Source organism: Scyliorhinus torazame, chromosome 22 (assembly GCF_047496885.1).
Source record: "Scyliorhinus torazame isolate Kashiwa2021f chromosome 22, sScyTor2.1, whole genome shotgun sequence".
Classification (NCBI taxonomy): Eukaryota; Metazoa; Chordata; class Chondrichthyes; order Carcharhiniformes; family Scyliorhinidae; genus Scyliorhinus; species Scyliorhinus torazame.
In genome coordinates this window covers 70,747,693-70,771,894 of record NC_092728.1, presented here as the reverse complement: position 1 = coordinate 70,771,894, position 24,202 = coordinate 70,747,693, and the positions used below count along the sequence as shown (strand labels likewise).

The 24,202-nt window shown below is 48.9% G+C and overlaps 1 protein-coding gene across 7 annotated transcripts in view; it reads left to right on the top strand.

Annotated features, from left to right (window-relative positions):
• akna (AT-hook transcription factor) overlaps nt 1-24,202 on the top strand; it is a 271,963-nt gene that overhangs the window by 84,870 nt on the left and 162,891 nt on the right. For 6 of the 7 annotated variants that reach the window (XM_072488305.1, XM_072488309.1, XM_072488308.1 and 3 more), the window contains one exon: nt 18,825-19,340. The exons of the other annotated variant lie outside the window; for it this stretch is intronic. In XM_072488305.1, the coding sequence (XP_072344406.1) occupies nt 18,983-19,340 (358 nt within the window). In that variant the 5' untranslated portion in view covers nt 18,825-18,982. The remainder of the gene's footprint in view (nt 1-18,824; nt 19,341-24,202) is intronic. 7 annotated transcript variants of the gene reach the window in all.

Sequence of the window (24,202 nt, the reverse complement as noted above, 5' to 3'; positions counted from 1 at the left end):
CTCGTGGGGCCCCGACCTCTGCATCAGCAACCTCCCGGTCCTCAGGTCCGCCAGCCAGTTCCAGGGCCCTTTCCTCGTGTACGGTCAGTGGCCTCTCATCAGCGGGCCCTCCTCCAGTCCTCACATGCTCCCTATTGTTGTGTGCGCGCTTCTCCTGGGGGGGGGGGGGGTGGTGGCAGGGGTAAAAGGCAACAGTGTTAGGCAGGTATATGAATGCACGCCATCGGTTGCGCGTGCATTGCAGAGGTTAAGGTTAGGGCTGGATTCACTTGGGGATATGGGGGATATGGGGGAGGGGGGATATGGGGGAGGGGGGATATGGGGGATATGGGGGAGGGGGGATATGGGGGATATGGGGAGGGGGGATATGGGGGAGGGGGGAATATGGGGGATATGTGGGAGGGGGGATATGGGGGAGGGGGGATATGGGGAATATGGGGGAGGGGGGATATGGGGGATATGGGGGAGGGGGGAATATGGGGGATATGGGGGAGGGGGATATGGGGGATATGGGGGGGATATGGGGGAGGGGGGATATGGGGGATATGGGGGAGGGGGGATATGGGGAGGGGGGATATGGGGGAGGGGGGATATGGGGGATATGGGGGAGGGGGGATATGGGGAGGGGGGATATGGGGGATATGGGGGATATGGGGAGGGGGGATATGGGGGAGGGGGGGATATGGGGGAGGGGGGGATTTGGGGGAGAGGGGATATGGGGGATATGGGGAGGGGGTATATGGGGGATATGGGGGAGGGGGGATATGGGGGAGGGGGGATATGGGGGAGGGGGGATATGGGGGATATGGGGGAGGGGGGATATGGGGGAGGGGGGATATGGGGGATATGGGGGAGGGGGGATATGTGGGAGGGGGGGATATGGGGGAGGGGGGATATGGGGGAGGGGGGAATATGGGGGATATGGGGGAGGGGGGATATGGGGGATATGGGGGGGGATATGGGGGAGGGGGGATATGGGGGATATGGGGGAGGGGGGATATGGGGGAGGGGGGATATGGGGGAGGGGGGGATATGGGGGAGGGGGGATATGGGGGATATGGGGGATATGGGGGAGGGGGGATATGGGGGAGGGGGGGATATGGGGGAGGGGGGGATTTGGGGGAGAGGGGATATGGGGATATGGGGGACGCTCACCCTGCCTGCTCTGACGAGGTCGTTCACCTTCTTGTGGCACTGGGTGCCTGTCCGTGGTGTCAGGGCCACAGCGGTGACGGCCTCTGCCACCTCCCTCCACAGACGCCGGCTGTGGCGTGGGGCAACTCTGCGGCCGTGCCCGGGATACAGGGCGTCCCTCCTCTGCTCCACCGCATCCAGGAGCGCCTCCACATCGCGTGACTCGAACCTCGGGGCTGAGCGACGGCCAGCCATCAAGTCGGGTGTTGCGGTCGGCTGTTCCGGTCGGGTGGGGGGGAGCTGCGCGGCCTTATGAGCCGTCACGCCGTGCAGCGCGTATGACGCTGCACGGCGTGAACCACTGCGCAAGCGCGGATCCCGTTACGTCGCTGCTAGCCCATTTCGGGCCGCAGACTATCGGCCCATTTTTATGACGTGACGCAAGTGGGATTTGCGCCGTTTTTTGCGCCGATCGGCGGAGTTTCCGCCGATAACGGAGAATTTCGCCCGTAGTTCTGTACCAAAGCAACTCTCTTCCCCTAAAAGAGGGCTGGAATTCTCCGACCTTTGGGATTCCCTTTGCCCGCTGGCAGCGTACCCCCACCTGTGGGTTTTCCGGCGACGAGGGATGGCTTCAATGGGAAATCCGGGATGAGAGAATCCTGCCGCCAGCGACCAGCGCGCCACCACCCAAATTGCGGCCGGGGGACCGGAGAGTCCCAGGACTGATGCTATATTTCAGGAATATTTCAATAATGATGCATCAATTTCTCCTGATAGTAAACAGTCCAGGAAAACCAAATGTGAAATATTTCTACAAATCAACTAATCAACTACAAGGCAGGACACTAGTTTGCATTCATGAAATTTACAGTTAAGACTGATGTCAAGAAAGAGGGTTTATTCATCTCCAGACAGAGAATGGGCAGGCAAACAATTTGGAGGCCTCTGTACACCTTTACATGCTGCACAGGGGCTGGAGGTGCCAAGGAGTTGCCCAGTCACTGCTCACCAATTCTGAGAGAAAAGAAGGGGCCTGAATATGGTTTAATGTAGACAATCATTGTACTAGATGCCTCTCATTGTGCATATTCCACTCTAAGTAGAGCTGGAGGAGCTGAGTTTGTGTTTCTTGTGTTCATTGAATGATTTCTACCTGACGTAAGGATAATAAGTTGAACCAGTAGATGGTTTTACTTTAATAATTATTCATTGTAAGAGGCAAGTCCATGTTGTAATGGTAAGATTAAACCCGTATTAACATTAGAAATCCTCAAAATGTGGTTATTTTATTGTTACTTCATTTTGTTTAGTTTCCCCAGTAGGGGCACACATACATTAACCTTTGTACAACACAAACCCATCTGTGAGCTGACAGAAGGCAGAGACCGGTTCCCAGACACACCAGAGATATTCTGTTATTAGCTGATAGGAAATACGAGGCACAGCTGAGATTTGGGTTAGCTTTCCTGTCGGATAATCCCTCGGGGGTTGTTCCTGGGGAAACCGAAGCTTTGAATCTGCACCTTATTATGTCTTGACAAAGACATGTATTAACCCATTGAACTGTCAAGCCGCATTAGAATTAGTTCTGTTGATTGGAAAGAGTAAATCAAAGCACTCAGGACATTGTGAAGAATTTAGTTTTTAATGTTGGTGATTATTGTACAACCTCGGATGCAATGGAAACGTAATCGTAACTTGCTACAAAAATAACTGATGCTAACTAGCTAGAATGAAAAGCCAGTTAATAATCGCTCCAATGTAATTGATGATTACTGGAGAATCAACATCACACAGATAACTAACCCTTTGAACAATGAGAATAATATACCACTCCCAATTAAAAGCATTGATTTGTGTTCTTCAATTTGTATCATAAGACTATAAGACATAGGAGCGGAAGTAAGGCCATTCGGCCCATCGAGTCCACTCCACCATTCAATCATGGCTGATTTCAACTCCATTTACCCGCTCTCTGTCCATAGCCCTTAATTCCTCGAGAAATCAAGAATTTATCAACTTCTGTCTTAAAGACACTCAACGTCCCGGCCTCCACCGCCCTCTGTGGCAATGAATTCCACAGACCCACCACTCTCTGGCTGAAGAAATGTCTCCTCATCTCTGTTCTAAAGTGACTCCCTTTTATTCTAAGGCTGTGCCCCCGGGTCCTAGTATCCCCTGCCAATGGAAACAACTTCCCTACATCCACCCTATCTAAGCCATTCATTATCTTGTAGGTTTTAAGGCTTAATTCCATGCACTGTTACTGATGGGATGAATTGCTTAAGCAATAGGTTGTCTCAAGTGTCTCCTGAACAAGGCACAGTTAGATTGGATAATGTTAATAACATTCACCCAGTTTCATTTGCACCTCATAGAGTCCAGAACTGAACAATCAGTTATTTTGAAAATAATTAGGCTGAAATCTAAACCTTCAATACAGATTTGTGCCATTTCATTGAAGGGCACCTCTATCTCGCTGAATTATTTCATCCATCGTCCCTAGTAAAGAATGAGAGCAAAGATATTGATGAGTTATTGTCAACAAATTCATCAACTTCTTCAGTGATGGTGAAGTGATGATGCAGTGAATTGGTAAATTTTCTTTCTATTCAGAACGTAGTGGTAAATTGAATAAATACTTTTCTCAAGTTTGATTTTGTTTTCTCGATGACAAACAATTGACTATTTGCCTCATAGATAAATCAGTTATAGATAGTGCTGCGCTATCACTCCTCATTGGGCAAGAGATCAAAAAAGGTCTGAGAACACGCATTAACAGATTCAAAAACAGCTTCTTCCCCGCTGTTCCTGAATGACCCTCTGATGGACTGAACTGATCTCTTCACACATCCGCTCTACTGAGTAGTACCACACTCCGTATACTTCACCCGATGTCTGTATCTGTGTACTTACATCGTTTATCTATCGTATGTCCTATGTTTTTTCATGTACGGAATGATCTGCCTGGACTGTATGCTGAACAATACTTTTCACTGTATCTCGGTACGCGTGACAATAAACTCAAATCCCAATTCCTTCTTGAGTACTTTACACATTTTGGCATGGTTGACCGTACCCGCTCTCCTCCAACATCTCTTCTCGGTTGTCTCAATCACAGGGTCTCAGGTTCAGGTCCCATCCAGAACCTGAGCACACAAATCAAGGCTGACACTCCAGTGCAGTACTGAGGGAGTGCTTCACTGTCTGAGGTGCCATCTTTCGAAAGAGATATTCAATCGAGGTCCCATATATCTGCTCGGATAGCTGTAAACGATCCCAGTGCATTAATTCGAAGATGAGCTGGGGAGTTATCCCCAGTGTCCTGGCCAAGATTTATCCCTCAATTAACATCATAAAAACAGATTATCTGGTCATTATCACATTGCTGTTTGTGGGAGTTTGATGTTCTCAAATTGGTTGCTTTATTTGCTATATTTCAACAGTGACTAAACTTCAAAATTACTTCATTGGTTGTGAAACGTATAATAAAAATGGAAGTCTTTCTCTTTTCCCAGCTAAGTGGAACGGACTCACCTGGTTTCACTTTTACCTATTCAGTAAGAACATAGAACATACAGTGCAGAAGGAGGCCATTCGGCCCATCAAGTGTGCACCGATCCAATTAAGCTATCATTTCCACCCTATCCTCGTAACCCAATAACCCCTCCTAACCTTTTTGGACACTAAGGGCAATTTAGCAATGGCCAATCCACTTAACCTACACGTCTTTGGGCTGTGGGAGGAAACCGGAACACCCGGAGGAAACCCACGCAGACACGGGGAGAATGTGCAGACTCCGCACAGACAGTGACCCAGTGGGGAATCAAACCTGGGGCGGGATTCTCCATTCCCGCGCCAAAGTGCCCACGCCATCGTGAACGCCGTCGAGGTTCACGACGGCGCGAAACGGCCCCGATCCCGCTCGATTCAGGCCCCGACAATGGGCTAGGATCGGGCCCGCGTCATCTGCACACGCCAGGCATAGATGACGCAGCCGGCACCGCATAACTGGCGTCACCCACGCATGCGCGGGATGGCCGGCGCCAACCCGCGCATGCGTGGTTGCCGTCCTCTCTGAGTCCGCCCCGCAAGAAGATGGTGGACGGATATTCTCCGGAAGGAAGGAGGTCCTCCTTCAGAGAGGATGGCCCGACGATCGGTGGGCACCGAGCGCGGGCCATGCCACTTTTGAGGTACCCCCCGGTGCAGGATCCCCCCCCCCCCCCCCCCCGCAGGCCGTACCCCCCCGTGTTCCTGCGCTGTTCCCGACGGCAGCGACCAGTTGTGGGCGGCGCCGGGAGGAACCCGCCGTTCTGGCCTGGCCGCTCGGCCCATCTGGGCCTGAGAATAGCGGGGGTGCCGGAGAATCACCATTTTGGGTGTCTCCGGCGATTCTCCGGCCTGCTGCCCGCGGAACTCGACAGGGCCGTTCCCAGGGGCGAGATTCTCCACTCCCGCGCCGGTTGGGAGAATCGCGGGAGAGCGTCGGACCGGCATCCCGGGAAATTTTGGCGGCCCAGGCGATTCTCCCAACCGGCGCTGGAGTGGAGAATCTCGCCCCTGGGACCCCTGGCACTGTGAAGCCACAGTGCTAACCACTTGTGCTACTGTGCTGCCCGTATCCAGAGAAGATCCTGCAATGGCTTCTTTTCTCATTTCCAAATGGTTACCTCTGGAGTCTCTACTAAAGATCTGTCCTTGGCCGCATCTTGGGCGTCATTCTCCGCCGGCGGGAGTCTCCGTTCTGCCAGCGCCCGGGGGTTTCCCGACGGCGTGGGGCTGCCCCACAATGGGAAACCCCATTGACCGGCCGGCGTTACGGAGACTCCCGCCGGCCGGTCAGCGCAGAAATGTGGCGGGGCGGGTAGGAGAATTTCGCCCCTTATTTCTCCACTACATATTGACCCCCCTGGTGACATCACCCATCGACATGGGCCAGGATTTTCCTTTGCCCCCCCCTCCCCCCACTCTCTTCCCCATCCATGACGGGTTCCCCGGTGGTGCGGTCAGCGAGCAAAGCAAATGACCTTTGACTTCGATGGGGCCAGAAGATCCTGCCACCGACCAAAGGCGACCAGCCTCCGCTGCCAGAAAAGCCAGCACAGGGGTCCCGAAAATCCCACCATAGTTTCAAAGTCTACATAATTACGAATGTCACCCAGCTCTAAGTCACGTAATCACGTCTGCGTTGGCAGACCTCTTGACGACAGCCATCCAACCCTGAAGGAGCTGCAGTTTCTTCCATTTACACTTTGGAAGCCATTGTCTTCACTCCCTCATCACCAATGCACGGTAGCATTGTGGATAGCACAATTGCTTCACAGCTCCAGGGTCCCAGGTTCGATTCCGGCTTGGGTCACTGCCTGTGCGGAGTCTGCACATCCTCCCCGTGTGTGCGTGGGTTTCCTCCGGGTGCTCCGGTTTCCTCCCACAGTCCAAAGATGTGCAGGTTAGGTGGATTGGCCATGATAAATTGCCCTTTGTATCCAAAATTGCCCTTAGTGTTGGGTGGGATTACTGGGTTATGGGGATAGGGTGGAGGTGTTGGCCTTGGGTAGGGTGCTCTTTCCAAGAGCCGGTGCAGACTCGACGGGCCGAATGGCCTCCTTCTGCACTGTAAATTCTATGATCTATGATCTATGATCTATAATTCCTTGCCGCTGCCTAGCTACTGCCTGAGGCAGATCCAAATTGTTTGCAATCTCAACATCCTGCTAAACCTGAGCTCCGCTTCTGATCTTCTCCAAAACAAAGACGGCCCACTCCGCAACATTGCCCAATTATACCGCTACTCAGCTGCTGAAGACATTTTGTTCCCTCCTGGCTGTCCAATTCCAATGCCAATTCCTGGTTGGCACCCATTTCACACTCATCCAAAACTTTGCTGCCGATATTCGAATCTGCACCAAGCAGATGTATTGATGTACATTAGTGTCCTTGTTACGACACCTTGGGCTAGTGTGCGGTCAATTCCAGCCCCACCTGACCCAAAGTCGCAACACGATTGAATTAACCAATAATTCTGAGAAAAATACCTGAAGTCTTTGGCCCTTGACTGCCCAATAATTAAAGTCACCACGTTTGTAAATGTAAACACAATTACGTTTTTCTTACTAACGAGAACTGTAATGAAAATGCAGCAAATACATCTGGTTAACTATTATCTAATTACTTTTTAAAAAAAATATTTTTATTGAAGCTTTTGCAAAATTTTTATAACAATAACAAACAAAACAATAATAACATAAACATCAACATGGTAAACTAGACATTTCCCACCCAACCCCTTCTGTACATCCCTTAACCATATTGCACCTACCCGCCCCCCCTCCCCCCTTCAGAATGCTGCTTCTGCCGACATTTTAATTTTCCCCGAGGAAGTCGACGAACGGCTGCCACCTCCGGGAAAACCCCAGCATTGACCCCCTCAAGGCAAACTTTATTTTCTCCAGCTTGAGAAACCCAGCCATGTCACTGACCCAAGTCTCCACACTCGGGGGCTCGAGTCCCACCACATTAACAGGATCCATCTCCGGGCTACCAGGGAGGCAAAGGCCAGAACGTCGGCCTCTTTCACTCCCTGAACTCCCGGGTCTTCCGACACCCCAAAGATCGCCACCTCTGGACTCGGCACCACCCGCGTACCTAGCACCGTGGACATTGTCTTGGCAAACCCCTGCCAGAATCCACCAAGCTTCGGGCATGCCCAGAACATATGGACATGGTTTGCTGGGGCTTCCCGCACACCGCGCACATCTATCTTCTACCCCGAAAAACTTGGTCATCCTCGCCGCCGTCATGTGTCCGGTGCAAAACCTTAAACTGTATTAGACTGAACCTGGCACATGATGAGGAGGAATTAACCCTGCTTAGGGCATCTGCCCACAGACCCGCCTCTAACTCCCTACCTAGCTTCTCCTCCCACTTGCCCTTCAGTTCCTCCACCGGGGTCTCCTCCGCCTCCAACAACTCCTGATAGATATCCAACACTTTCCCCTCCCCCACCCAGGTACTGGACACGACTCTGTCCTGTGTTCCCCGTAGCAGGATCAGCGGGAAAGCCAACACCTGTTTCCTCAGAAAGACCCAGACTTGTAAATATCTGCAACCATTCCCCGGCAGCAGCTTGAACTTGTCCTCCAGCGCCTTCAGACTGGGAAAGCTCCCGTCTATGAATAGATCTCTCATCCGTCTAATTCCTGCTCTCTGCCAACTTCGGAACCCGCCATCTATCCTGCTCGGCGCGAACCTGTGGTTATTGCAAATCGGGGTCCAGACTGACGCACCCTCCACCTGCTTATACCTCCTCCATTGCCCCCAGATCCTCAATGCCTCCACCACCATCGGGCTAGTGGATTACCGGGCCGGCGAGAATGCAGAGGTGCCGTTACCAGTGCTCCCAGACTGGTGCCTTTGCATGACGCCGCCTCCATCCGCTCTCATGCCGACCCCTCCCCCATTGCCCACTTCCTAATCATCGCTATATCGCCGCCCAGTAGTAGTTGCAGAAGTTCGGCAGCGCCAGCCCACCCATCCCCCGACTGCGCTCCAACCACATTTTCTTCACCCGCGGGGTTTTATTCACCCATACCAAGCCCAAAATAATCTTGTTTACCCACTTGAAAAAGGCCTTAGGGATGAAGCTGGGGAGGCACTGGAAGACAAACAAAAATCCGCGGAGCACCGTCATTTTCACGGTCTGCACCATCCCCGCCAGCGATAGCGGGAGCATATCTCATCTTTTAAAGTCCACCTCCATTTGCTCCACCAGCCGGGTTAGGTTGAGCCTGTGTAATGCCTCCCATTTCCGAGCCACCTGTATTCCCAGGTAGCGAAAGCTCCTCTCTGCCATCCTGAGTGGCAGCTCCTTCAGTCTCCTCGCCTGCCCCCTTGCCTGGATCACGAACAATTCACTTTTTCCCATGTTCAATTTGTACCCCGAGAACCTGCCAAATTCCCCCAAGATCTGCATAACCTCCCCCAACCCCTCCACCGGGTCCGAGATGTATAAGAGCAGATCTTCCGCGTGCAGCGAAACCCGGTGCTCAACCCCACCCCGAGCCAGCCCCTGCCACTTCCTTGATGCTCTCAGCGCCATGGCCAGCAGCTCTAAAGTCAGAGCGAACAGCAACGGGGAGAGGGGACACCCCTGCCTCGTCCCTCGGTGTAACTTAAAGTACCCCGACCTCAGTCGGTTCGTGCACACACTCGCTATCGGCACCTGGTAGAGCAAACGCACCCAGTCGATGAAGCCCTCACCAAACCCAAACCTTCCCAGCGCCTCCCAAAGATACTCCCACTCCACCTGATGAAAAGCCTTCTCCGCGTCCATCGCAACCACCACCTCCGCCTCCTCTCCTTCTGAAGGCTTCACAATTACATTCAAAAGCCTCTGAACGTTAGCATTGAGCTGTCTACCCTTAATGAATCCGGTTTGGTCCTCCCCTATCACCCCCGGGACACAGTCTTCTATCCTCGTGACCATCTTAGCCTTCAGCTTGGCATCTACATTCAAAAGCGGGATTGGCCACATTGCTCCGGGTCTTTTTCTCGTTTAAGGATGAGCGAAATCGAAGCCTGCGACATCGTTGGGGGGTGGGGGGGAGGATCCCCCTCTCTTTAGCCTCATTAAAGGTCCTCATCAGCAGCGGGCACAACACCTCTGAGAACTCCTTATAAAATTCCACCGGGTAACCGTCCGGCCTCGGAGCCTTGCCCGACTGCATGCCCTCCAGTCCTTTAACAATTTCCTCTGCTTCAATCGGGGCACCCAGCCCCTCGACCAGGTCCTCCTCCACCTTCGGAAACCTCAACTGATCCAGGAACTGCCTCATCCCTTCTACACCAGGCAGGGGTTCCGCCTCATAGTTTGCTATAAAATTCTTTAAAAACTTCGTTCACCCCCCCCCCCCCTGGGTCCAAGACCATGTTACCCTCCCTATTCCTTACTCCCCCAATCTCCTTGGCTGCTTCTCTCTTCCTAAGCTGATGCGCCAACATCCTGCTCGCCTTTTCCCCATATTCGTAGAACGCCCCCCTTGCCCTCCTCAACTGCCCCACCGCCCTCCCCGTGGCCAACAACTCAAACTCTGTGTGTAGTTTCCGACGCTCCCTCAAGAGCCCAGCGTCCGGGGCCTCCACATATCTCCTATCCACTCGAAGTATCTCCCCCACTAATCTCTCCCTCTCTGCTCGTTCCACCTTTTCTCTGTGGGACCGAATCGAAATTAGTTCCCCTCTTACAACTGCTTTCAGAGCCTCCCAAACCACTGCTGCTGATACCACACCTGTATAATTTGTATCCAGGTAATTCTGAATGGACTTATTCACCCGCCTGCAGACCACTTCGTCCGCTAACAACGCCACATCCAGTCTCCAGAGCGGGCGCTGCCCTCTCTCGTCACTCAACTGCAAATCCACCCAATGCGGGGCATGATCAGAGACTGCAATTGCCGAGTATTCCGTCCCCACCACCGTCGGAATTAGCACCCTGCTTAGAACAAAAAAATCAATGCGAGAGTAAACTTTATGGACATAAGGAAAAAACGAAAACTCCTTCGCCCTCGGCCGCTCGAATCTCCACGGGTCAACCCACCCCATCTGCTCCATGAAACCCCTCAACTCCTTCGCCGCGGCAGGACTCCTTCCAGTCCTGGATTTTGACCGGTCCAGATCGGGATCAATGACCGTGTTAAAGTCTCCCCCCATGATCAAGCCATGAGACTCTAGGTCCGAGATCTTGCCAAAAACTGTCTCATAAATCCGACATCGGCCCAGTTCGGAGTGTATACGTTTACAAGCACCACCCGTACACCCTCCAGCTTCACACTCACCATAATATATCTACCCCCCTTATCTGCCACAATTCTTCCAGCCTCAAACACCACCCGCTTGCTGATCAATATTGCTACCCCCCTAGTCTTTGAGTCCAGCCCAGACTGAAACACCTGACCAACCCACCCCTTTCTCAATCGCGTCTGATCAATAATCTTTAGATGTGTCTCGTGAAACATTGCTATGTCTGCCCTCAGCCCCTTTAAATGTGCGAAAACGTGAGCACTTTTGACCGGCCCATTCAAACCCCTCACATTCCACATCATCAGCCTGGACGCGGGGCTGCCACTCCCCCACCCCCCGCCGACTAGCCATAACCTTTTTTTGGCCAGCACAGAGCCCGCGCCCCCCCGCTTCCCTGAGCTCCCCCACAAGCAGCAACCACCCCGACCTCCCTTTTGTTCCCCGATAATAGTTCCTCCCTGTCAGCGAAGCAGCCTCCCCCTTCCCCCTCCCCCTCCCCCACACCAGCCCCTGAAACCTAATCCCCCAGGTCAAGCACCATCTTAGCACATGTGCACCCCCCACCACGCTTCCGAGAGTCTGCTGACCCCGACAGCCCCCGCCCTTGGTGCCAAACAGTCTGGCTCCCTATTGTTCGAACCCCTCTCCCAACATGCATAAACCATTTAAAAACATCGCAGTCCCCAGAAATTAAACAACTTCAAGTAAAATAAATTAACATAAATCAATGCAGAAACAATCACTTGAAACCAGACCCAACCTCCCACAGAATCGGGGGCCCCTCCCCCCTCCGCATCCAATCTCTGCAAAAACAAAGCACCCTCAAACCACCATCACAGCCCAATACTTAACCCAGAACCCCATACGGTCTTATTTGAACCGATACAAGAATTACAAAAATTACAATCCGCCGCCACATAACTCCTTCAAGACCTAAGTGTCTTTTAAGACGCTTCCAACTTCTTGTCCTTGATAAAAGACCATACATCCTCCGTTGCTTCAAAGTAAAAGTGCCGGTCTTCATGCGTAACCCACAACCACGCTGGATACAGCATCCTGAATTTCACCCCCTTCTTGAAGAGGATCGCCTTAACCCGGTTAAACTCCGCAGGTCTCTTGGCCAGCTCCGCTCCCAGGTCCTGGTAGATGTGCACCTCACTGTTCTCCCATCTGCTGCTCCGCTCCTTCTTAACCCACCGCAAGTCGAGCTCTTTGTCCGAAAAACGGTGGAAACGCACCACCATGGCCCTCGGCGGGTTGTTCGCCTTATACTTCCTTGCGAGGGCTCTGTGCGCTCCATCCACTTCCAGGGGCCGAGAGAACACTCAGGCCCCCATCAGCGTCTCCAGCATACTCGCCACATATGCCCCCGGATTCGACCCCTCAATTCCTTCGGGGAGGCCAAAGATCCTTAAGTTCTGCCTCCTGGACCAGGGCCGCCTGGTTCAAAACCACTTGATCGATCGCAGCCTTGATCGGGTCCAGCGTTTCCTTTTTCAGCTCAGCGAAACAGTCCTTAAAGAAATTCATCTGTTGCTCCTTAGACCACTGAGCCCCCGCTCCCTGGTCCTGGCCCTCCGCCATGCTGCACCGCGGTACCAGCTCCGACTGCTTCACTCTATCCGGGCTGAGTCTTTTCACACGGCTACCTCTAGTCCAATTAGTCATACATCGGAGGGGGAATCCGTCTTAATATTGTCCACTGAACCGATCTGTCCCCTAAAGTCCGAGAAAAGTCGGGAAAAAAGGTCCAAAAGTCCGTTTCAGGCGGGAGCTATCGAACGTGCGACCTACGCCATGGTCGCCACCGGAAGTCCCTATTATCTAATTCCTAACTCCCTGTTTTAACTTGCGTCCCAATCTCTATGTACACATATGCACACACATGGTCGACAAACACAGAGGCGAAGAAGGGGGTAAGAAATCATGGGCAGTGTGGTAGCACAAGTGGATAGCATTATGGCTTCACAGCGCCAGGGTCCCAGGTTCGATTCCCCACTGGGTCACGTCTGTGCGGAGTCTGCACGTTCTCCCCGTGTCTACCCCGTGGGTTTCCTCCAGGTGCTCCGGTTTCCTCCCACAGTCCAATGCCGTGGAGGTTAGGTGGATTGGCCATGATAAATTGCCCTTAGTAACCAAAAGGTTAGGAGGGGTTATTGGGTTACGGGGATATGGTGGAAGTGAGGGCTTAAGTGGGTCGGTGCAGACTCGATGGGCCGAATGGCCTCCTTCTGCACTGTACGTTCTATGTTATAAAAGGAAAAACAAGTCTTTGTTTCAGATGGTAGTTTTTAGCACCTTACGCCTTTTCAAACTTTGCTTTGAGTTCAAAGTTTTTACCGTAGATTCATTCAGGTCTCTGTAGTTTCAGAAATACAGCGCTCACAGCCTTTCTGGAGAGCGAGAGTGCAGGTTCTTGTCTTTGTTTGCAACCTGTAATGATTTCCCTGCAGATCCATTCATTCACATTCTCTACAGCTTCATTAATACAGCACTCACAGCCTTTCTGAGGAGGGGGAGAAAGCTTGTCCTTGTCTTTCCGTGTCCAGGACTCAACTGCTCCTTCAGGTCTCTGAGAACCATCCCACTGGCATAGCATCCGATCACCACCTGTTACTGGTCAGAATACTGTTTTTTGGGTCAAAACACATTGGCCCCCAGCCAATCAATCAAACTGAAATCCCACCCCATCTCTCGGTCTGTTCTGAAATGAAATGAAAATCGCTTATTGTCACGAGTAGGCTTCAATGAAGTTACTGTGAAAAGCCCCTAGTCGCCACATTCCGGTCCCTGTTCAGGGAGGCTGGTACGGGAATTGAACCATGCTGCTGGCCTGCCTTGGTCTGCTTTAGCTCGTGTTTAAACTAGCAGAGACTAACAGAGTGTTCCCTCCTGTAACCTGTGGATTCCTCATTATCTCTGCTGCTTGACTTAAAGATACATGTCCATTAATCACCCATGGATCAAAAATTATAACAGCAAAATGTTTTTAAAAGAGGAGATAAGGGAATAAGCAGGACGGACCCTTTCACACCTAAACTCCCAGACTTTGCTGTGAAGTTCACAAAAAATAGAGATTAAAAATGTGCCTGAGTGATGTCAGGGAAATCAACGACGTAGTCGGCTAGAATACATAATGCGTAGGTCGTATCACAGTGTCAAGAGCTGGACTATTCCCACTTGGAGCCTCCACGACTGACCCTGCCTGGTCAAGGGAGATCATATTAATTTAAATGGCAACTATAGATTAGGGGAATACCTAGCGCACTCGCTTGACAAAGAGGGTATAAATTACAGCATGGGGATGGGGGGAGGTGTCAAGATGGGATTGGGATACGAATTGAGAAAGGATTGCGCAAAAAAAAACCTTCACACAGCCTTTTGATCATTGGAAGATGGGAAGTGGGAGCGGTCAGCTATTCAGCCCTTTCAGCCAGCTCCATCATCCAATCAGATCATGGCTGATTTGGTAATGGTTTTAACTCCACTTTCCTGTCTGCACCCCATCACCCTTGACACCCTCCCTTGTCTGTCAAAGAACTGTCTAACTCTGCCATGAATAAATTCAATAACCTAGCCTCCGCTACTCTCTGGGGAAGAGAATGCCACACACTAACGACCCTATGTGAGAAAAACATTCTTCTCGCCTCCATCCTGAAAGGGAGATCTCTTATTCATAGACTGTGTCCCTTGGTTCTGGGCTTCCCCACAATTGGAAACAGCCTCCCAGAATGTACCCTATCCAATAAGATCACGTCTGATCCTTCGAAACGCCAGTGGGTATAAACCCACCTGTTCACGCTTCCTTCATTAGATAAATGCCTCATTCCAGGAATCAGTCTAGTGAACCTACTCTGAACTGCTTTGCGAACTGTTTACACCTAAATAAGAAAAATACACAATCGCGAACTTCTTTTGCCTTCAGGTAATCAGACCACGATCCCCCCAGTCGCCTTGACTCAAGTGGTGAGGTCCGCTGGTTCTGCGACCACAGATAATATCCTGCATCCGTCAGAGAACTCACAATGTTCCGAATGCCTGCCCCAGCCTCAGCCTCGATTCCCCCCACTCCGCTATTATTTCACTGCTCCCGCTAAGAGCAGGAGGATTGGACCCTTCCTCAACCCACGAGTTCCCCTTACCTATGACTGGGACACTGTCAGATTCCCTCCACCTCCGCTCCCCTTTCACTTGGGTGACATCAGATCTGCACCCAAAGGGATCTGGACTTTCAGCCTCCGTATGTATTTATGAAAATCTGTCAATCGTGCGTAAAATGATCGCTTGAATTATTTTAAGAGGCTTACATCCACTCCGTTTCATGAAGCTCAACCCAAAGAAAAGACAGTTGGGATTAATTTTGCCCCACTTGGGAAATCTCGGATTTCAGATTTGCTTCGAGGATTACCTCAAAATAACTGTTGCTGTCAGAACTTAATTGTGCTTTGGCACCACCCTCAGCCTCCCCAATAGTCATCTGATACAATACCAGTTGGCTGCCTGGCCTTCCGGGATCTGCCTTAGGCTTGTTGCTCAGCTAATTACTCAGCATACAGTTCGTTGAATATGCATGGTCAGGTGATCGCATAAATGAGTGCGCTGAGAGCATTCCTGTTCCTTTGGCAACCAGGGAGAATCTCTCTTGCTTATTGTTCACTCTGGTTGCTGTGTTTTGATGAGAAGTTCTCTTTGTGGGTTTCTACAAAGCCTTTTGGTGCTGTGAATTTTAATTCTGCCAGTGTATCTCCACAACATTGCTCACAGGCCGCAGGGCTGTGCCTGGGTCATATTCTGCCCCTCTCTGCTACCTCACTCCATCCCTTAGCCCAGCCACAACCACAGGTTCTACTCCCATTTTCCGACAGTCCGGCCTGCAGGATTATATTTCAATCTTCTGGCGTGGCAAATAAAACCATTAAAAGCTGGCACCATATTTACAGCTCCGTCACAATTAGATTCAGTGATGTCACAGTGAGACTAGTAATGATACAAGAGCAGCGGTCCAGCCCGACCCCTCCACTCCCAGCTTGACTCTGCAAGGTAAGGACTTCTTATGAATGGAAGGCGGACTTTGGAGATTAACACTGATATTCTTTATTAACTTAAGTCTACCAGGTAATGAGTTGTGGATTTGGAAATACGCACACACTGTCCTTGTCTAAACTAAAGCCTGCCAAATCTTTATTCCCCCAACGTTTACCATCACTTATCCAGAGTACTGTCGACTAAGCATATGGACTAGAGTGGTCTTCTGATTACCAGCGCTAGGACATGCCCCTCACAGAATGTCTATGTGATTACCACAAGCAAAAAAAGACTTCTAGTTCCGAAAAAGGACTAGCCTCATGATTATCTTTGACCAATGAAATTGTTAGCCAATGATATCATTGCTCATGTCATTGCGCCTGGTCAACACGATGGCTAGCAGTGACACACATGAGTTTTTGCTGTTGATAAGAGTATCTTATCTCGCCAGGCACAGCAAGACTTGCCTCCAGTGCCTCCTTCTCTTTATGGCGATGGCTGGAGGGCCACCTCTGGTTCTCTCCCCTTCTGTCCCCTCTTCTCCTGCAAGGAGGGAGAGAAGGGGACAATGAACAATGAGAGAGATGGAATCTTGCGAGTGAATGGACGGACAACATTAATGAAGGGTCGCTGGATGCGACATCGCATTGAGATGAGGATAAGTGCCAGTGGTGGGTGATCAGAGCAGCGGCCCAGCCAGAAAGGAATGGATGGACTTGGAAGATATGTTTGTTTAAGAGTGATGTGCAGGAAGAGGCTTGGGAGAGGAGAGTAAGGGGCATAGTGCCATGCTACTATCCTTTCCTGAAAGATTGTCATTAAACATCTTCCTGTGTTATATCCAGGAGCATGAATCCTGTGATGACTGACTACCTCAGCAGTTTCCATGCCTTCTTTCCCCTGCAACAAGTTTCTTCCTCCTGTCAGCATCTCTTACCACCCACAGCATAAGCTCTAAGCAAAGAAGCATGTGCTGTCTTGTAAAGTTGTGAATCAGTTTTCAAAGAACATAGAACATACAGTGCAGAAGGAGGCCATTCGGCCCATCGAGTCTGCACCGACCCACTTAAGCCCTCACTTCCATCTTATCCCCGGAACCCAATTACCCCTCCTAACCATTTTTGGACACTAAGGGCAATTTATCATGGCCAATCCGCCTAACCTGCACGTCTTTGGACTGTGGGAGGAAAGTGGAGCACTCGGAGGAAACCCACGCAGACACGGGCAGACTCCTCACCGAGCACTGTTTGAACACTTGGACAATCCTTAAACCCAGCACAATACCTTTAAATACCACAGCCGAAACAGATTGGACACAGGTCATCCAGAGGCCTCCTCATGCTAGTTGATTGGGAAACCCAGAAGTAAGATATTCATTTGTTGGCTGGGTTAAAAAGCCACTGACAAACACGCTGCTGAAAGTTCCAGATTCCTCACACATGACTGGGCTCTCCCAGTGCAAGTGCCGCAGTTAAAATTCAGCCCAAAGTTTTCAGTATTTGGAATCATAGAATCACTACAGTGCAGAAGGAGACCATTCAGCCCATCGGGTCTGCACCGGCCCTCTCAAAGAATACCCAGCTAGGCCCACAACCCATCCTATCCCCATAACCCAATAACCCCACCTAACCGTTTGGACACTAAGGGGCAATTTGTCATGGCCAATCCACCTAACCTGCGCATCTTTGGACTTTGAGAAGAAAGAGGGCATGATCTGGTTGCTCCAATCTATTACACTACAGCATTCTTGTTCTGACTATCAGCTCTTTCTTAAATTGTGGAAGCAATTGTGAAATGGATGCATCATCTTACTAAAGTAGCTGATAAGGTGATCTCCATTAGGCTAATTTGAGGGTATCCAGCTTGGCAATGGCCATTGAAACTGTGACTATATGGATATATTTTGGTGTGAAAGATTAGATTGTGTTTTTGGCATATTCGCTGTTATTCCCTTATCACTTCAAGTGACATGAAGCCTTTGTTCTTGAAGACAAATCCCACCTCTTTTAAATTATGTTAAATACAGTCTGAGTAGAATCTTAACAAAGGCAGTAATTTCAAAAAGGACAGAGTGTATTATATGTTTCCATGGTGAGGCAATTTTGTATATGTACATTACTCTTCAATTACTGCCTGACTTGAGTGCTGATGACATTTATAGTTAAGTGCGCACTATCTATACTGTGGTACATCTAAACATTTTCACAGTAGGAGACTGCCTACAACTTCCAATTATCTCTCTTTCGACTGAAAGTCATCTATGCGTGTTTGCTAGAAATAACTTTATGTATGATTGAATTTGAACAAACAAAATAGATCAGGCTTTCCTCTACAAGTCTGCCCATTGGAGAAACTACACAAGGCATACACTATCTGGAAAGCATAAAGTATTTGGTTTAATCTCTTCCAGTGAGAAAATGTAGCCTAAAACTATTGGAGCTGAAACTGAACACGAATGGGTCTGCAAAATTGGTAGAATCACATTTGATAATTGTGCCAAGCGCTTGATATGTCGCTCAAATTGGGTGAAGTGTTTAAAAGGCACCAACTTTGCACCTCCATCCATATCTAATTTTACCCCCCATTGTCCCTGAGATTGTTGCATGCCAAACAAAGAGCCTCTCTCTTTGTTTGGCATGGTATGCATCTATTCATTTTTATATGTGCTGTGAATGGACAGTAGCTGTGACAATTTGGGACACTGTTAGCGGGGAATGGCCAGTTATGTTTCTGTTGGTACACGTGCTCGCTCGGTTAACTTAACCATAAGTGACAAGCTGACAAAATAGATCTGTCTTCATCGGGCTGCGTATTTAGCTAGTATGACTTGAAATATTCTATTATTCTTTTCATTTTTGCAGATGAGCGTGCTGAGTTATTAAGAGGCAGCAAAGCAAGTGAAGAGTGAAGCCCTTGGTGATTCTAATTGGAGACGCAATGAGACAATGCATTCACTCTGCCCTTAGCCCTTGCAATTCTTTTGCTGTTACTGTGTAGCACATTAAGCCAAAGGAAAATTATGGCAGTCGCGGAAACACAGGTGGTCGACTCAGACCTGGATCCTGATGAGGATTTGGAAGGGCAGGATGAAGACATTTTCAATCAGATGGATGAGAATGGGATCATTGGAATGGATGAAATCAATGAGTATTATCTCCATTACCATCCAAGGTTGGAGGATGGCTTGGAAACCGTGGAGGAGGTTGGAGAAATGACTGAGCACAAAGTATTGCATGATTACAATAAATTGAGGTCCCTGGTCCATCCCCAAGAGCCTGTCGATGATGACAGCTTTGATATCAGTGAATTCCAAGACTCGGACCCTGTTCTTTTGTCCATGTCTGCAGAGGATGATGCGAGTCTCAGCCATTTAATTTGTAAGTAGCTCACTGCTATACAAGTCTCTAAAATAATCTATATTGCAGCTGTTTGCCTGAACTTAAAGTTTATGAAAAGCAATGGTCTCATCTAATCACAGAGGCATGGCCTGAGAGGCATTGATTAAATTACTGTTCACTCCAGGGAGGTTGCAGCTGGAGAATAACATGTTTTCTTTTGTAGCCTTAAATCAAATACAGTGTGCAGAATCTGGTAAATGAGTCAGCCTTTTGGTTAAAAGTAGTGGATAAAGGAACTGCCTAATTCTTCATCTATTGGTGCATGAATGTCACGACATTTAGGTAATTCAAAAGGAGTTAATTTGGACTTTCTGAATTCTCCATCTGAGTACCCGAATAGGCGCCGGAATGTGGCGACTCGGGGCTTTTCACAGTAACTTCATTGCAGTGTTAATGTAAATCTACTTGTGACAATAAAGATTATTACAAAAAATGTAATTTTGAGGCACTGTCGTCAATAAGGAAACAATTCATGGGTGAAGTGAAATCACGAAAATCAAAAAAAAAAGAAATGAAACGCTAATGTTTTGGTGCATGACCTGAAACCTTTGCGTGGAGAAATGTCACTGAAGGCTGAGCAGGCAGGCCACACAGGGCCTGCAGGGGGATGACAGTTGAAGCAGATAGGAAAAGCTACTGTTTCTGTCCTCTTTGGACTCAAAGATGCAGGAGGTTTGGAGCTGCCTATTTTACTGTGGATTGTAGCTTAACATTTCTATTGACATTTAACAATGTATGGGTTAGGGAACAGAATTATATGCTTATTCCGAAAGCTCTAGTAAACAAATTGCCTCCAAACTTTTTATCTGACGATTCAAGGAGTATCTGAACATGTGCTTCTGTTAATTTAAAAGAAAGACTTGCATTGATATAGCGCCTTCCATGATTTCAGGACTTCCCAAAGTGCTTTGCAGCCAACGAGGTACTTCTAAAATATATAACCACTGCTATAACCTCGCAAACAAGACTGCCAGTTTGCATGCAGCTAGTTTCCAGCAAAACAATTTGACAATGATCAGATAATCTGTTTTTTTAGTGATGTTGATTGAGTGATGATTATTGGCCAGGACATGGGGATAACGTTTCAGACACCTAAGTAGACAGGACCTTAATTTGACACCTCATCTGAAAGATGGCGCCTCTGACATACCGAATTGTCAGCCCAGACGTTTGCAGTCAAGGCTTTGCAGTGGGTTAAGAGTTGTTGGTTATTGTTGTTGTTGGTTGTTAAGAAATCCCAGCAAAGGCGAGAGAAAATTGACCCGGAGATTTTCCAAGCCCCAAGTCAAAGCACTAAGAGAAACTTAGTTCAATCCTCAGATTAGTGGGTCACATGTGGTGGTGGGGGGTGGGGGGGGGGCGGGGGGTGGGAGGATGGGAGGATGGTCGTTTAGCTCCTGTGTGGTTCAGAATAAGGCCAAAAATGCTGAGTTCAATCACTGTTTTGGTTGAGCGAGACTTGGAAACCTACCTGCCCCCTCCCCCCCCCCCCCACCTTGTGGTAAAATCATGGCATAGCCAGTGGTTTGGTGACCCTCGAATGTCTGACGATGATATCTGGAGGATAGCAAATGTGGTCCCTTTGTTCAAGAAGGGGAGTAGAGACAACCCCGGCAACTATAGACCGGTGAGCCTCACGTCTGTTGTGGGTAAAGTCTTGGAGGGGATTATAAGAGACAAGATTTATAATCATCTAGATAGGAATAATATGATTAGGGATAGTCAGCATGGCTTTGTGAAGGGTAGGTCATGCCTCACAAACCTTATCGAGTTCTTTGAGAAGGTGACTGAACAGGTAGACGAGGGTAGAGCAGTTGATGTGGTGTATATGGATTTCAGTAAAGCGTTTGATAAGGTTCCCCACGGTAGGCTATTGCAGAAAATACGGAGGCTGGGGATTCAGGGTGATTTAGAGATGTGGATCAGAAATTGGCTAGCTGAAAGAAGACAGAGGGTGGTGGTTGATGGGAAATGTTCAGAATGGAGTTCAGTTACAAGTGGCGTACCACAAGGATCTGTTCTGGGGCCGTTGCTGTTTGTCATTTTTATCAATGACCTAGAGGAGGGCGCAGAAGGGTGGGTGAGTAAGTTTGCAGACGACACTAAAGTCGGTGGTGTTGTCGACAGTGCGGAAGGATGTAGCAGGTTACAGAGGGACATAGATAAGCTGCAGAGCTGGGCTGAGAGGTGGCAAATGGAGTTTAATGTAGAGATGTGTGAGGTGATTCACTTTGGAAGGAGTAACAGGAATGCGGAATATTTTGGCTAATGGTAAAGTTCTTGGAAGTGTGGATGAGCAGAGGGATCTAGGTGTCCATGTACATAGATCCCTGAAAGTTGCCACCTAGGTTGATAGGGTTGTGAAGAAGGCCTATGGAGTATTGGCCTTTATTGGTAGAGGGATTGAGTTCCGGAGTCATGAGGTCATGTTGCAGCTATACAAAACTCTGGTACGGCCGCATTTGGAGTATTGCGTACAGTTCTGGTCACCGCATTATAGGAAGGACGTGGAAGCTTTGGAGCGGGTGCAGAGGAGATTTACCAGGATGTTGCCTGATATGGAGGGAAAATCTTATGAGGAAAGGCTGATGGACTTGAGGTTGTTTTCGTTAGAGAGAAGAAGGTTAAGAGGAGACTTAATAGAGGCATACAAAATGATCAGGGGGTTAGATAGGGTGGACAGTGAGCGCCTTCTCCCGCGGATGGAAATGGCTAGCACAAGGGGACATAGCCTTAAACTGAGGGGTGATAGATATAGGACAGAGGTCAGAGGTAGGTTCTTTACGCAAAGAGTGGTGAGGCTGTGGAATGCCCTACCTGCAACAGTAGTGAACTCGCCAACATTGAGGGCATTTAAAAGTTTATTGGATAAGCATATGGATGATAATGGCATAGTGTAGGTTAGATGGCTTTTGTTTTTTGACTTCCCATGTCGGTGCAACATTGTGGGCCGAAGGGCCTGTACTGCGCTGTATCGTTCTATGTTCTATGTTCTATGTTCTAAGTGGGTCACAATGCTGAATTCACAAGGAGTCCATTCTTCCCCAATTTCTTAACTCTCGTCCTTTAAATTGCCACAAGAAGGAGCAGTAAGATGTTTGTGCTGCATTAATAACTGCTCAAAATATACATTTATTTTGCATGAGTACGTTTGTTAACTTAAATGCTCTTTACAAAGCATTAGATTTATTCCAAGTTTGATATTTCATGTAATCATTTAATCAGAAAAAAACAGCATTTAATGTGAAACAGCAGGATGCCCGCCAGACATATAATCATTGCTCAGCAAATTAAAGTGACATTCAGATTCGAGTGTGGGCCTCAAGCCTTACTAAATTTCTTCTGTATGGTGCAGAATAGAGGCCAACTTGACTTTTCCTTCCCCATCCCCAGCCCCGCACCTCCCCTGTTACCAATTTTTCTTTTTCTGAAAAGGTTTTCCCCATTAGCCAGTACTGATTGGAAACTCATGAAGAGTTTGGGTTTGGGCAGGTTTCCCAAGGCTCTGTGGTGCTGAGTAGTTACACCAATGAGCTGTCAGGTGCTGAATGGAATAAAAACACCAGCCACATCTCTGAGACTGCATGCAGATGCCACCTTTAGCCATTAGGATGGAAGTGGCAGCACCAGAAGCAAAAGCCCCTGCCCGATACAATCTCGTTTAACCTGACATCGTTACCCGACTCTCTCTGGGATTATTAATAGACATACCTGCATAAGACCGATGGACAATTGATTTTCTGAAAACCTGAAGCAGGAGAGACAATACAATAAACAAACCAAACTTCAGTACTGACCCTTTTTGAAATTGGCCGTGTAAATTCTTTCCTGGATTTAAAAATGTCGCCTTGTGTTGACAAATTCCGCATTTGGGCAGCGGGGAACAACAGATTAAGCTTTTGGAGGCGAAGATGCTTCATTAAGTACAGTATTTGTCTGTTAAATCTGATTTGCAGATAATTCACGCATGATCGGATTCTGCCAGTTATGGTCTGAGGTTTCAGGGTGATGAGGCAATGCCCCGCAGGATTTTGAGAGAAGCCTGACCTATTCTGGATTTTAATTCCATTGCACATTAGCATTTCTGGGCATATTCAGGCTGCTTACATTGGTGGTGGGGGGTGGGGTGACCAATAAAACACCGCCAGAAGGACAAAAGTTGGACACTGAAACAAAAAATGGAACGCAGCAGATGTTGGCCACCTGAAGTGAAAACAGAAAATTTTGGAAACGCTCAGTAGGCCCGGCAAGATCTGTGGGCAAGCTTCACAGATGACTCTGGTTGCCTCTCCATCCCAGGTTTCAACAGGGATCAGCTCGATTTAAATCGCCCCCCCAAGAGACCATACCCATTTTCCAAGTTTCAAAGAGCAGATTCATGCTGCTAATTAGATGGGACAGTACAAAGTCTTACAACACCAGGTTAAAGTCCAACAGGTTTGTTTCGATGTCACTAGCTTTCGGAGCGCTGCTCCTTCCTCAGGTGAATGAAGAGGTATGTTCCAGAAACACATATATAGACAAATTCAAAGATGCCAAACAATGCTTAGAATGCGAGCATTAGCAGGTGATTAAATCTTTACAGATCCAGAGATGGGGTAACCCCAGGTTAAAGAGGTGTGAATTGCATCAAGCCAGGACAGTTGGTAGGATTTCGCAGGCCAGATGGTGGGGGATGAATGTAATGTGACATGAATCCCAGGTCCCGGCAGATGTCTAATTAGATGGAACATGGGTATTATAATATTCTGGCTCCATGTCCTGTGTAAATGCGACATAGTAATATTTACTGAGTATTCTGGTGACATCCGGCAAGTTTGTTTCTTCTGGAAGCATTTGGC